At 35.1% G+C, this 14,170-nt stretch overlaps 1 protein-coding gene across 2 annotated transcripts in view; it reads left to right on the top strand.

Moving 5' to 3' along the window:
• Positions 1-14,170, top strand: part of EDIL3 (EGF like repeats and discoidin domains 3) — a 423,483-nt gene that overhangs the window by 232,528 nt on the left and 176,785 nt on the right. For both annotated transcript variants that reach the window (XM_079918353.1, XM_079918354.1), the window contains one exon: positions 6,671-6,784. In XM_079918353.1, the coding sequence (XP_079774479.1) occupies positions 6,671-6,784 (114 nt within the window). The remainder of the gene's footprint in view (positions 1-6,670; positions 6,785-14,170) is intronic.

Genomic DNA, 14,170 nt, shown 5'->3' with positions numbered 1-14,170 from the left:
TGAGTTTTATACTTGGAGCACAGAACTATGGGACAATAAGGAATCACTCTCGGATATGTAGAATAATGAGATGCATATTAATTTAGAAAAATAACTTTACAGAGTAATTAGTTATGACTTGACATAACTCAGAAGCATTTTCCACAGTCAGATAGACACCTCTAAAATTCAACATTCTCTAGCCTGCTAGACTAATTTAGTTATTGCTGTCTGAAGTCTCTGAGAAACTGTGCGTTCATTCATTAGAGCACTTGTCACTTTGTACTGTAACTGATTATTTCCTCATCTATCTGCTGTACTATAGGAGTCTTGAGAAAAGTAAGGGTCCATGATATATTAATCTTTGCATTCTTAGAACCTAGCAGAGAACTAAGGATGGGTGGATGGATAGATGGACTTCATACACAGAGGTTCTGTGCAGTGTTTGTTAACCCTGGCTACCTGGACTCCTATAAAACAATATTTATGCCTTCATTCCACCCAAGTCCATTTGAATTAGAATCTCTGGTGCGGAGGCTTTGCATTGGTATATTTTAAAAGTTCTAACTTTTAAAAGGAGCATTGTTCTAAATCCATTCTCCTTAATAGAACCCCTTTAGAAGTAGGCTGGTACATCTGCCCAAATCAGGGAACTCACTGTCACAGTACAGGTGATGATTCCCCAGGTCTCTGATATTCTCAGTTTTCTTACCAATCAATGAGTATTTATTGCAGGTCAAGTTACTGTGCTGCATACCCCTAAGGTAATGTTCTTTGCAATTGTTTGCTCTTTGGTACACATTTTACCAGAGGCATTGGTTCATTTTGGCTTCTACTGTGTTTTTTCATGTAGCTTTTATTTATGAATTTCTTCAAGGCCTCAAATATTTGAGTTATACCACCCTCTTGACTATCCCTCCCCTAACAGCTATTCCCTGGTTTTGGCTTTATAAGTATCTTGGAATAGCTGTCTTATCTTGCTGGCCAAATATCTAATTAAGACAACTAAAACCTTACTGAAATAATTTTAAACGGAGACATCCTAGAGAACTGGGCTCTACCTGGATACCAATAACAAAGTTTCTTGCATTAAAATTGAGATCTCAAAATAAATGTGAGGATGCCAGGATACAGATGAGCATAGAGTATTATCTTTGTTAGGAAGAGGTGATGGTTAAATACCTCTTGGATATTTTTTGGCACTATTGTTCTTGGTAAATGAGGGTTATCGGTAAATTAGTATAAAAGGTTTGCCTGTGGTATGTTCTCATTGAAGAATGCTCATTTTAATTTGCTACTTTAAAATAAATTAGTAGCAATAGAACAAAAGGCCAGATCAAAACAGAGTTCAAGCACACAAGATTGAAAATATACTGACTTGCCCCCAAAATGATTGGGAAATCCTGTAGATAGTTCTGATTATGACATAATTAAATTCAATACCTGAGCGGGAGGACAGAATTCCTAGAAATATATCATAATTTTTTCAGCCTTAAAAGAGAAATTGAAAAACCATAAACTTTAGGTAAGAAAAAATATAAAAGGTTAAATTTTAAAAGGCAATCACTCACAGGAAGTCTGGGGAATATTTAATAGCTAATGGGGAGCCCAGGGAAGATGGGTTACAAAGGGTCAAAAGTAGCAGACTCTAGAAAATAAGCACTTGCGGGCTATTTAAGTCAATAACAATATCGCAGGAGGAAAGACAGCCCAAGAGAAGGGAATAAGGAAGCCAAGAAATTATATCTTTGCAAAGAAAAAAAAGGGCTTAGTTATGGTGTCCTTCTGATATATCAAAACAGGGGTGCTCAGCCTGAGAATCAGTTGTTCCTTTCTTGATGCTCATGGGACCTGGATATACTCGGGGATCAAAAGGAGGTAGTTTCACGAGTGAAGTAAGTTGTCTTTTTTCCTCCACTCAAGAGGAGGTTACATGGATTTCTGTCCTTAAAAGGATTGGATGTCCTAGTCTAAATGGTGGTCAATATTCAAAATATTCTAGGCCAAGTTGGCAAAGTAAATGTAGTTGAACTACTGGGGCCAATTGGCATCCACCTCAGGAGTTCTAGAGAGACTCAAGGGTGAATTGGGACACTGATGGCCCAAGAGTGCAATGTGCAGTCATTCCTGTTCTGCAGATTACAAATGGGAGCCAGTTTGAAAATGAATTAATTAATTAGTTATTTAGTTAATCGATTAATTTTTAAAGTTTCCACAGGATGCCCTAGCAATTAGACTCCGCAAATCTCCATTTCCTCTCTGACCAGCTAGTGGAGTCTATAATGAAGAATGGGATTTCTGAATATTTAAATATAATGATCTGAAAAGAAGCAACATCATTTCTGTGGCAAGAAATCATACCCAGAGAAGGCACTGATAAAGGAACTAGCAAATATAATTTTGATTTTCAAAAACTCTTTGACAGCCTACTACTCCAAAGGCAGTTTCATGGGCTTTGGGGCTGTAATTTGCACAGTGATGGGTCTGACAAAGATCCAGAAAAAAAGACTAGGAGTAACTGAGCACTTCTCATGATGCACATGTGTATAAGTTCAAGAGTGCTCAGAATGATCTTAATGAATATATGTGTTTTTCAATTACTAGAGGAGGCTTCTCACAGTGACATCTCTAGAGGGTGCATGGGTTGACATTATTTCTGTTAGCAAAAAGCCAAGCCTAAGAGGGAAGACTACAGCACACCTTCCCAAATCTGTATAAGGTGGGCTAAGGGCAAAATAATGGTAAAGATAAAGAGACTAAATTATGCATATAATATGAATGAATCTATGTAACTATTTACAACAGAAGAAGTGCCTGGACATCCTTTTAGAGTACCTTTTGTTTCAAAGATATGCATGCTGTTGTGACCAACTATCTATTCTCTCATCTCTTCCTCTCCTCCCTTCCCTCCTTTGCTTTGCTTTGCTTTGCTTTTTAATTGCTTCACACACACACACACACACACACACACACATACACACATCACGAGTTTGTATCTGGAAATCATGCTCAGCTCCTACCACTGTGCTTCAGTCAGCTAGAGGGTGGACAGCAAAGATTTATGTTTTCAGAGTAAGGAATCAGGACTCAGCTGGGTGTCTTAATTATAAAATCTAGCTTTGAATGATGTTATTTTTTAAAAACAATTCTCAGGAAGCAGTCATAGAACTAAAAACCTCAAAAAATGATAGCTATTATTATTATAAATGAACTATAAAAATGATCAAATATGGAAATTCCTATTTTGTATAGAACTGCAATGTCAAATTTTTCTTAGTTATAAAATAATTTATTATATCCCAGTATATTTGGAATAGATGAGGACTTTTTTCTGGAAATAATAATGTCATGATCTGTGACAGAGAAATATGTATGTGGTTTATTACAAAGAAGTTTAACTTTCATTTCATTATATTCTGTGAGTATTTATATCTAGTCTTTAATTAAACATGATTTATTCCAATTGAGGTCTGTTTCCATTTAGATTGCTTGCAGTGTTAATCACAGTGCAAATAGCCTTCACCGCTGAAAGAACTCTTGCATTACACTGATATATAAAGGCTTCTATGTAATTTGCATCTGTTATCTGAGCCTGCGTGTTACTAGATGTGTACATAGGCAGAAATGTTTTACTTATTTGCTACTATATTAAAGTATGTAACTCATTTAATATAATGTTTTTATTTTTATGAATTTAGATCAAGGTAGTTTTTTGGTTTAAAAAAATGCACAAACAGTAGAGGATCTTTTTTTTTTTTTTAATCACAAACTAAGTATGGCTAGAAAGCATTTTCATTTCAGCAAATGCAATTCCAGTTCATTCCTCCTCATGTTAACCTCTGGGTAAAGGTGTAACTATTTTTAGAAACAAATGTTCTTAATTTTAACTTCCATTGTTGATGATTGTAGAGCTGGTCTGATGAACAAATAGAAGTTCAAAGATCGATTAGTCTCAATTAAATTTACATTCTCATGTGTTAAGTACTACTTATCGTGTAAAAACTTAGGAGAAATGAGGAAGCAAAGAACAACGGTAACTGCATATCCTTAATAGTACATAAAATAACTCTTGATTGTTCTCACATCATCAACTATGCAAACTTCCTTCTATTAACATTTCAAAGCAGCAAGAGCTGGGTTTGATTTTACTCATGATATAGGTCAATATTAAAATGAGAAATCTTCAGGTAAGGTAATTCTCTTACCTGAGAATTAAAACATATGTTGTACCTCTTAGCATCAGATCCTGGGTGGATCTCTGTCCAGCCTTCTTTCATTTATTTAAGTCCATCCCACATATGGCTTTTCTAAATCTTTCTAGGGTAAAGGGTATAGAGGCTACCCTCCCAGCTGGCTCCAAGCCTTCACTGCCAAAAGAGAATGGCCAGATCCCTCAGCTGGCACTAAGAGTTCATGGGAATCTGGTCCTACCTACATCCTCAGACTTAGTTACCAGCACCCCCTTCCCACTCTCTCCTCCAGACAAACTGTGCTATTTGTGTACTTGAACACACCGTCATACCATGAACGCTTCTCTTCAAAGTTGTGACTCATTCTGGATCCCTGCTTGGAAATACAATACCCTCTTCATCCTGTTTTTATTAATCCTAATTAAAACTTTCCTTCAAATCCAAGATCAAATTCTATTTCCCTTATGTGCTCTTTTTCAGACATTAATTAATACTCAGTTTCTTCCCTATAAGTATATAAAAGAGTAGCTTTTTATGTCTAACTTTACAAAATAAGACAATGCATTCTTTAAGACATGAAGATTTAACTTCTTGTCAGGCTCTGACATATCTCACCTAAAACAAATTGTAGTAGATATGATACAGGGAAAGACATATTAAGCATGTTCCAAAGTAGCCAGTCATTGCCATTTCCTGACATTCATCTGGTAAGGAAATAAATAGCACAGTGACTTTTGTGCTGTTTTCAAAGTTTAATGAAAATATTTTGCATGTTAGTCCAATATAAATAAAAAGTGAATTTTTGTTAAGACAAAAAGAGCTAAATATCTCATCAGATGAGAAAATGAATGTGACATACTCTTCCTTCCCTCCTTTCTCTCCTTTCTCTCCTTCCTTCCTTCCTTCCTTCTTGCTTAAGAGTTTTAGTGTCAGATATTTGTGAGTCTATTATATAGTACACAGCTGTTTTTTAGAGATGATCAGATTCTGATTTTATCCTGTTGTTTGATATTATAAAATGATCAAATTATTCAGATTCTTTCTGAACACAGTCATGAATTGTCTCTACTCTCAAACTGTAGAACTTGGCCAGACACCAAAAGGGATGGTTTTTTCAGAGAAAGTGGTCACCTGCCTAAAGAAATTTAGACCAAACTTTGCCATAAACTTAGAATGAAAGGATGACCAAATCTGCTTCCAGGAGGAGATGCTGTTTATAAGAAAGAAGTTAAAGGAAAGGGCAAAATAGAGGTTTTCTAGTATTTTGTCCTTGTTTGATATTGAGGGGGTAGTTTAATGATCATATTGTTTTAAGCACTATGAAAACCCAGGACTTCAGAATAACTTTTGATACGTTGTAGTGTATCCGAAGGCACATCACACATCTGAAATAATTTTTTTCAGATTGTTTGCACCACTATTTTGTTATAAATTTTATCAAGAAATATTTATTGGGCACTAGTGGTTTTCCAGATAGAGTGTGGCATTTGTGGAGGTACAAAGAACAGTGCAGGACGGGTGCTGCATTTGTAAACTTTACAGATTGACTAGGTGAAAGGGTGAAAGGCACATAAACAGACAGTCCCTAAGTAACACCATTTAGATATGTAAGGAGTTGTGGGAATAAGAGCAGAGCAGGATTTCAGTTGAGAGAGATGATAGGAAGGGAAAGTGATGGGGAGAGTGCATGTCCTCCAATTACTTTACTAGCTCCCACAGAACCTAGCTTGGTGCTGAGCTTAGACGAAATGATGTGTAAATATCAGTGATTGATATTTGACTGAATTAGTCTTTAATTCTTTTTTCATTCAAAATCCCATTTGTTGTCCCTGTTGTCCAAAATTAGTGTGGAAGTTATTATAATTTGCTGAATGTTTTCTATTTCGTATGATTTTGCATCAGGTATAATAATGATTCATAAAAGGTAAGTCCCTTTAGCCCTCCTAACTTTAGAAACCCTTGAATGAGATTAGGAAGTGATCATTTACATTTATTATACTTAGCATATAATGAGATTTACCTATTAACTCCAATTTACTTCTTGTCGCATTCATCAAAGGCAGACTATTTAGAAACTAAAACATCTCTGTCAGTTAGAATTTTAATGAATTAAGATGAAATGAGACAGTGTTAATTGGCAGTGGTTACTGCTGAGGAGGTTTCTAGATCTTGTGATACCAATTCATTTCTCTATCAGGGTTAATTTGTTTGATTTAATTCTAAGGATACGCTGAATATTTCCCCAAACTATTCATATTTATTTTCAGGATAGGAGAGTGGTTTAGTTCTGCTGGATTTGGATTCTCAATTCCATTTGAACTGGATTTATTTTGATTGCTAATAAATTGTTGATTGTAGGCACCATTTATATTATTGACTAGAGACATACACACACACAGCATTATTTAGACTTTTTTTTATTTGAAACGCCTAAAACCTTCTAATAACTGATCTTTTTTTCACCAATAATTCTCTTCCTCTCTTCTCTCTATTTTCCGCAGATATTAATGAATGTGAAGCTGAGCCTTGCAAAAATGGTGGAATATGCACAGACCTTGTTGCTAACTATTCCTGTGAGTGCCCAGGAGAATTCATGGGAAGAAATTGTCAATACAGTAAGTATTCATATATATATAAACCTTTATTTGCATAGCCTCCATTTATTATGGAATCTGGGCCAAAATCAATAATAATTTGCTTCCAGATTTCATAATGTATTGAAATGGCACATTTCATATTTGTTGTTGTGAATGTTATTAATGTGCATCTATTCTCCAGGATGGGTCTCACTTAGAACATGATAGGCATAGGAGTGGTTGCCTTGTGGTCTGAAAGGAGGTCAACAGTTCCTCAGAGACCCAAGTACATCTCTTCCATGAATCACATTTTGGCTTTTGAGTTGTGCATATGACCTAATTTTCTCCCAGAGTGGTTGCTCTGTTTCAAACAGTAAATTCAGAGCATTCTAACCAGATAACCTTTGTCCAGATAAAAGGTAGAGATTAATAAGGGTTCATGCTGAATTGGCCAACACATCAGTAAGAGTTTTACATGCTATTTATTTGTCTTCTTGAAAGCCTAAGACAGTAGGGTCTTGAGATGATGGATCAAATTATAGGATAATAATTTACCTGAAATGTTTGCAAAGAAGCACAAAGCACCCCACCTTCTCCAAAACAAATAAAAAACCTAGGGAGAGGTAGCAACAGGATTATAGTCAGTAAGAGGAGACTGGAATTGGGCACAAGTTCATGCTAACAAGAACAAGAGTCATGTAGCTTAATAATTGTTGGACACTTATAGAAACTTCATAGTGCTACTAGTTTGATGTATATAATGCTATTAGAGCATCATAACATTATGCAAATTCAAAAGGCAAATGCAGATAAGAATTCAGACATAGAAACTGAGACACATAGGCTATGTGGTTTGCCGGGTTCTCACAGTTAGTGACAGAACCAGGACTGGAAGGAATCTAGAATCAGGTCTTGTGATTCCCAGTTCAGTGTATTTTCCTCTAAACCAAGAATGATACCTCTTTGGATAGAGCTGAACAAGATAAACTTGAAAGCACCCTCCACCTCCACTCTGTCTCTTGCGTGCGCGCGCGCGCGCGCGCACACACACACACACACACACACACACACACACACACACACACACACACACACACACACACACACACACACACACACACGCTCTTTCTCTCTAGCCAGAGTAACAATTTTATTTCTCACTTTCCCTCTCTCTCTTCCTCCTTGACAATGGTAATTTATAAAATAAAACAAGGAAAATTATTGAAGAATTTATTTGGATTATGTATATAAACAAAATGGTGATCTGGAGATTCTCATTACCCTAGTCCTGAAAAACTTCATTAAAGTAATGAAATTGTGAATATCAAAGAAATACCTTGGATGGGGAAAATATTTCTAAGCTTAAAAATAATTGAAGAAGGACATGGAGCATGAGTTAATAAAGGAAGCTTCAGGCATGGATGAATGGAAGAAAAGGACAGTATGAGTAAGCAGGTTGATCATACAACTGGATGACCAATAGCCACCCAGTCAACAAACCTAGCAACCTTCCTATAAAGCACTTAACTGACTGCCCACTAAGTTGACTTAAATTTAGTTTCAACTGGTCCTTGGCCCACCCAGGCCCAGCTCTTGCATCTTTTTTCTTTTGGTTCATGGGACCTGAATATGGCTGCCTAATCAGCCTTTGCCCCCTGTACTGACCAAGGAGCAACTAGACAGCCAGTTGGTTTCTTACCTATTGAAAATGGAAAGAGACCTTGATGTGAGCTAGAAATTGAAACCAATGACTAAAGCCTATTCATCCTTCCATCAGAGATTTTACTGAGGTCACCACATCCGAAAATACCCTTGAAAAGAAAGAAACCTGATAGGTTAGGAAGGATGTATTGAAATAGACTTTCAACTTCATGGCCATAAGTTTGCATCTAGTGTCTTTGCTATTGCGTTTAATGAAATTCTTTGTTTTTCTCTGACTTGGTTTTATATTTGTAAAATATTTATATGTAAATCCAGACTGCTCTCTGAACATGCATGTGATAGTGAGGTGCCTCCCTTAACCTATCGTATGCTCTAACATTCTACTGTTCCCCCTGTTCATCTCTGTGCCCTGACAGATATTGGAACAGGTCCCCTAAGGTACAATCTAAAATATGTTCCTCTTGGGGTATTTGTTTCTATTGCATTGATTTATAAGAGTATGTAATAAATTCAGGATTCTGATTCTTCCCATTGTCTAGGTTTCTGAGGCTATGGTTTTGCTTTTTATTCTGTGGCTTTTTAGAACGTTTAGAAAATCCACAGTAAGAAAGTGCATCTTGCCACAGTGATGATTTAGTGATATGCATTGAGAACGTAGAACATTCACTCACTACATGGCATGTAGAAGCACCTGCAGGTTACAGGTAATGCTAGCGCCCAGCTAATTGAGTTTAGGATCTTAGGAGTTGACATTACATAGATTATAACCAATTTGTGTACTTCTACTCTGAAGTAAGATTGATGAACTTTCTTTGGGCTTTGTATGCTCTCCCACAGGGGTCCACTAGGTCAACTTACACCTGCAATAATGGGAGAGAAGCCATTTGTTTCAGCAGATATTTCATGTGAGAGAGGGAAAGAAGAATGATGGAGACTAACTGCTGGGGGGTTAGAGGACACCCATACCGAAGTGTCGTTTTCCTTGTGTTCACATTCAAGCTGTCAGTCTAATTTGGGGCTGCTGCACTTATATTTGCCTCACTTGTACCACTTCTTTCTTATTTGTACTGATGGGTTAATTAAGTTTTAGTATATTTTGCAATGGGGTTATGCAAATGGATTTGAAATAAGAGGTAGACAGGGATCTGTTTCTCATTTTAGGCCATTACTCCATGCAGACATCTTGATAGTTTATCTGAGATCACTTATTTATTTCTCACTCATTTCAAATAATCAACAGACATATGAATGCTATGATCTGACCAACTACTACTACTAATGAGCCTTGAAAATATAAAAGTGGTAATTTTGGAGGTTGCTTTTTAGGTTACTTTTTACAGGGTGTAGACAGACTGATCTTGATATCTGTCTACTTATCACCAAAAGATTTGTTTTTCTCAGATCTTAACCTGTTCTCTGCATTTTTCTCATATTTACCATACCTTCAATTTTAATCAATTTATTATTACTACCTTTATCAGTGTAATTAAATGAAATATTTTTAATATTAATGATATTCTACATTTTAAAAACCTAAGTATATTTATTCATTTTCAGTTAAACCATTAAAGGTAAGATGTGTATGCTGAGATGCTACTTTAATATTATTTTTTTAATTATGTGACTTCTTTATTTATAATGTATGTCTTTAATTAATATAGCTATTAAGTACTTTTACTTTGTAAGGAATAAATTTATATTTAACCCTATCTATTATAACACAATGCCTATGTGGTAATAATTATTACATGTATCAATCACCTATTAAACATTTTCAGTAACAATATAATTATTTCAGATGTTAACAACAAATGTTTTAATACTTGGCAAAGGATCTGCCTGTAATTTTCACACTAATTATTTCCTAATTAATATTTACAGATGAGTTAAGGCAATAATACATCTGATTTATATAATTTCAGTTTAGATTTCCATATACAGTTCATACAACTTATCATTGACTCTGAGAAATCTCAGTTATTTTTTAGTTTTATTCTTCATTTTTTATTACAGGGGGTTTAAGTTTGATTATTTTTAATTTTAATTGAAGTTACTTTTTTTTTTTTTTTTGCGGTACACGGGCCTCTCACTGTTGTGGCCTCTCCCGTTGCGGAGCACAGGCTCCGGACGCGCAGGCTCAGTGGCCATGGCTCACGGGCCCAGCCGCTCCGCGGCATGTGGGATCCTCCCGGACCGGGGCACGAACCCGTGTCCCCTGCATCGGCAGGCAGACTCTCAACCACTGCGCCACCAGGGAAGGCCCTGAAGTTACTTTTGATTGATACGTGAAAATCGTTTAGATGTTTCCGTAATATCTATTACAGTATTACAGATACTCTTCTAATTTAAGTTCTAATTTATATTCCTTTGTCACTTTTAAATGATATAAGTTCAAGTGTTCAGATAGCCATTTTCATAAACAGCTTGAAAGGACAATGATGATGAAATGGAATGAGAAACCTATATATCAACCATTTAGTAAAATATCTAGGTCAATACATTTTGTAAAAAAGCAAATAATTGCATAAATAAATAAGTAGACAAAAGGATTTTGAGTTATCTAAAAAGTTAAATCTAGTTTAGTCCCCTTTTTCTTTTGTTATAATTTTGTGAAATTTTAAATTTTTAAACAACTGCCTATCTTTAGTAACTGACTGTGTGTATTGAGAACAAATTATGTAGAAGTCAGCTTTAATGCCTTGCATACCATGTTTTACAAGTACCTGAATTTAGGAAATCCAGTGGCATTAACATAATTTTTAATAAACAAATATTGTTAATTCAACCAAAACCATTATAGGAGATAGGAGTTGCTTTAGTTTTTGAAAAATATGACATCATAACATACTTCTGAACCACAAACACCTAAGTTCATTTCTTTATGTTTTCATGTTTACAATTATTGTAAACTGTCACTGTTATTTGATCAAGTACTTTAGTGAATGATGAACAGGAACTAACAGTGGAAAAATAATTTCAGTATTTTCTTATCTAATATAGATGGTCAGAGATTATAGTTTTATCCTATCTAACACTAAATTTCTACTCTGCTATATCCAGCTATGACATAGATCCAAAAGCAAAATATAAGAGATTCTGATTAAAATAAAGTTTTAAAAATAAAAGGTATTTATGAGGAAGTAAAGATTAGAATTAAGACACGTAAATTTAATGAGAAAATTGTGTTAAGTCCAGTGTTAAAACATACTGAATGTATATAATTATGTGTTCAATAAATAAACTAGCCACAAATATTTATTGAGTTTTTCTTAACTATGTACAGAATTTTCAGAACATGTATTAATGAATTAATTCATTCACCAAATTGGATCCAACACTAGCCACCCCTTAGAGCTGGGGCAACAATGGCGGTTAAATTCAGTTCCTATTCTCACGGAGTATAGAAATTAGTGGGAGAGAAAAACAGGAATTACATAATGTCTAATTACAAAACATGATAAGTACCATGAATGAAAAGAAGAGAGAGCCATGACAGGGGTGCCTGTTCTGTTTTGGGGAGTTTAAGGAAGTAACATTTGAACTGAGTCCAGAAGCACATATAGTAGGTACCAAACAGGCGGCAGGCTATGAAAATTTTACAAAAAGGACAATATGCTCAAGGATAAACAGACCCTTTGTCCTTAAGAATCTTAATATTAAGTGGATGAGCTCTGATTGCTGTATGATAATCATATGATGAGGTGTTTAGAATGATCACTTACCTTTTAGGCTTTGACAATATGGGGTCAAGACTAGTTGATGGCAAGCATATTTATATATTAATAATCCATCTCATAAACTATCTTTTTATGCATCTACAAGGGATTTTTAAAACACCAAAATAGACTTTAACTTTTGCAAGTGTAACAAGAAATCAAAAAAACAAAGAAGAATAATCATTAATGCTCATTCTAGTTTTATTCCAGATAAAAAATAGCTGCTCTGTTTTAGAATTTTGAAATGGTGATTTGCAACAATTTTTATCTTTGAATGCATTGCCTAATATCAATGTAAGATTACTTTCCTTGAATACATAGGATAAGAATTAATCCAGAACTCCAATAGGACAAGAGAAGGACAGCTTACCTCAGGCTGTCACCTTTTGTGAACATAAAAAAAAGAAAGAAAGAAATCGACTATGGGTTGATGAAAGTTTTATATTCAGGATTAATTGTATAATGTTAATCCAATATACACAATATTTAAAAATCTACTCATAAATATATAGAGATATAAGTGGAAATAACCATAACTGTAAATACTTGAGTATAGATAATTATTTTACTTAATTTCTCACATTCTTTTTAAAGACATGACAATAAGTACAAAAAACCCAGAATACTGTGTAAGAATATCAATAGCCCTCAAGGAAAGAAGTGATTCCAACATTACTGCAGTATGAAGTCTTTGCAACAATAAACACAAAAAATTGACTCAATGACAAACCGAATTGGACTTTCTGTGTCTGACACGGAAGTTCCAGCTTCAATCAGTTGCTTCTGGGTATATTTTTCCAAATGTTGCCCAACAGTTTTGTTCAGACATATCACACTTTGAAAGTTCACCTGCTGTATGTTAAAGTGATAATCTAAAAGGAAAGACAGAAAAAATATCTGCAGAATGCTCAAATAGACCCCCTAGGACATACTAAATACATCTAACAAATTGAATCAGATTCTTATTAACTGTATTTTGTATTTGATTACAAATAATTACTGAAACATTCAGTAAGACCTTCTTGTTTTTCAAATTATGTAACATTCCCATTATGCACTAACCTGCATATGTCCAGGGATTAAAATTTAGTTTTGCATTTATTCTCCAGGCTAAAACTCATTTTAATATATCCTATCTCAGAAACCAAGTAAGATAAAGTATGCAGAGATCAGGAGAGGAGTTTGGGAGCAGTATAACTTGATTTCAGCTTCATAACATTTAGAACGGCAGTGTATGATTGAGAAATGTTGTATTTTTCTCAGACTGTAAATATCAATCTTTTCAACCATCACCCCATCCTCACCCTTGACAAAAAAATAAAGGTAGAACTCAAATAAAATATTACACTATAGAATACCAAAAATCTCTCTATAAGGAAACTGCTAGAAAAGAAGTCATCCTAGGACTTGAAAGTTGAAACATGGTTAAAATGTAATTTGTGGGCTAGTCATTATTCTTTACATGTGTTGCCATGGCATTTTGGGGTACTTAGGTGAAATTTGGGGTCTGAATATCAAAGTGAGGCTGAAATCGTGGTTTCATAATGAGGAAATTACAAGCACAAATCACTGGTTTCTGCTTTTATCAGAGTCACTGAACAGCAGAGATAAATAATGCTTTTTTCAAATAGGAGAAAGAAAAGAACATAGATGGTTTCTGATCTTTTACCAAATGTGCACAGTTTTCCAGGATTTCCTGAAATCCCAAGGGTTTCAAATAGTAGCAGTAAAATTTTACTGGCACCCAAGGAGCTGAGTTGAGCGGGACACCAATCCCAGCATGCCCCTTGCTGCAGTTGTCAGCTACATAAGCAGACTTGGAAGTGATAGCTTCCAGCAGCATGTAACACAAAGAGCCTCGTACATGTTTTGAGTCTCATCTTCAAAGCATTCTTCTTCACGTGAAGGAGAAGGGCCCAACAGATTTCTTTCCTGCATAGGCATATTGAATTATAGGTGCCACTGGCACATCCTGGTAAGCTAGGACAGCTAGTTAATTAAAATGTGGGTGATAACTCAGGGAAGCATAGGGTAACAAAGACTCAGA

This window comes from Stenella coeruleoalba (assembly GCF_951394435.1).
Source record: "Stenella coeruleoalba genome assembly, chromosome: 3".
In the NCBI taxonomy this organism is placed as follows: Eukaryota; Metazoa; Chordata; class Mammalia; order Artiodactyla; family Delphinidae; genus Stenella; species Stenella coeruleoalba.
The sequence above is the reverse complement of the archived record's forward strand: the minus strand, read 5'-3'. Positions and strand labels throughout refer to the sequence as shown.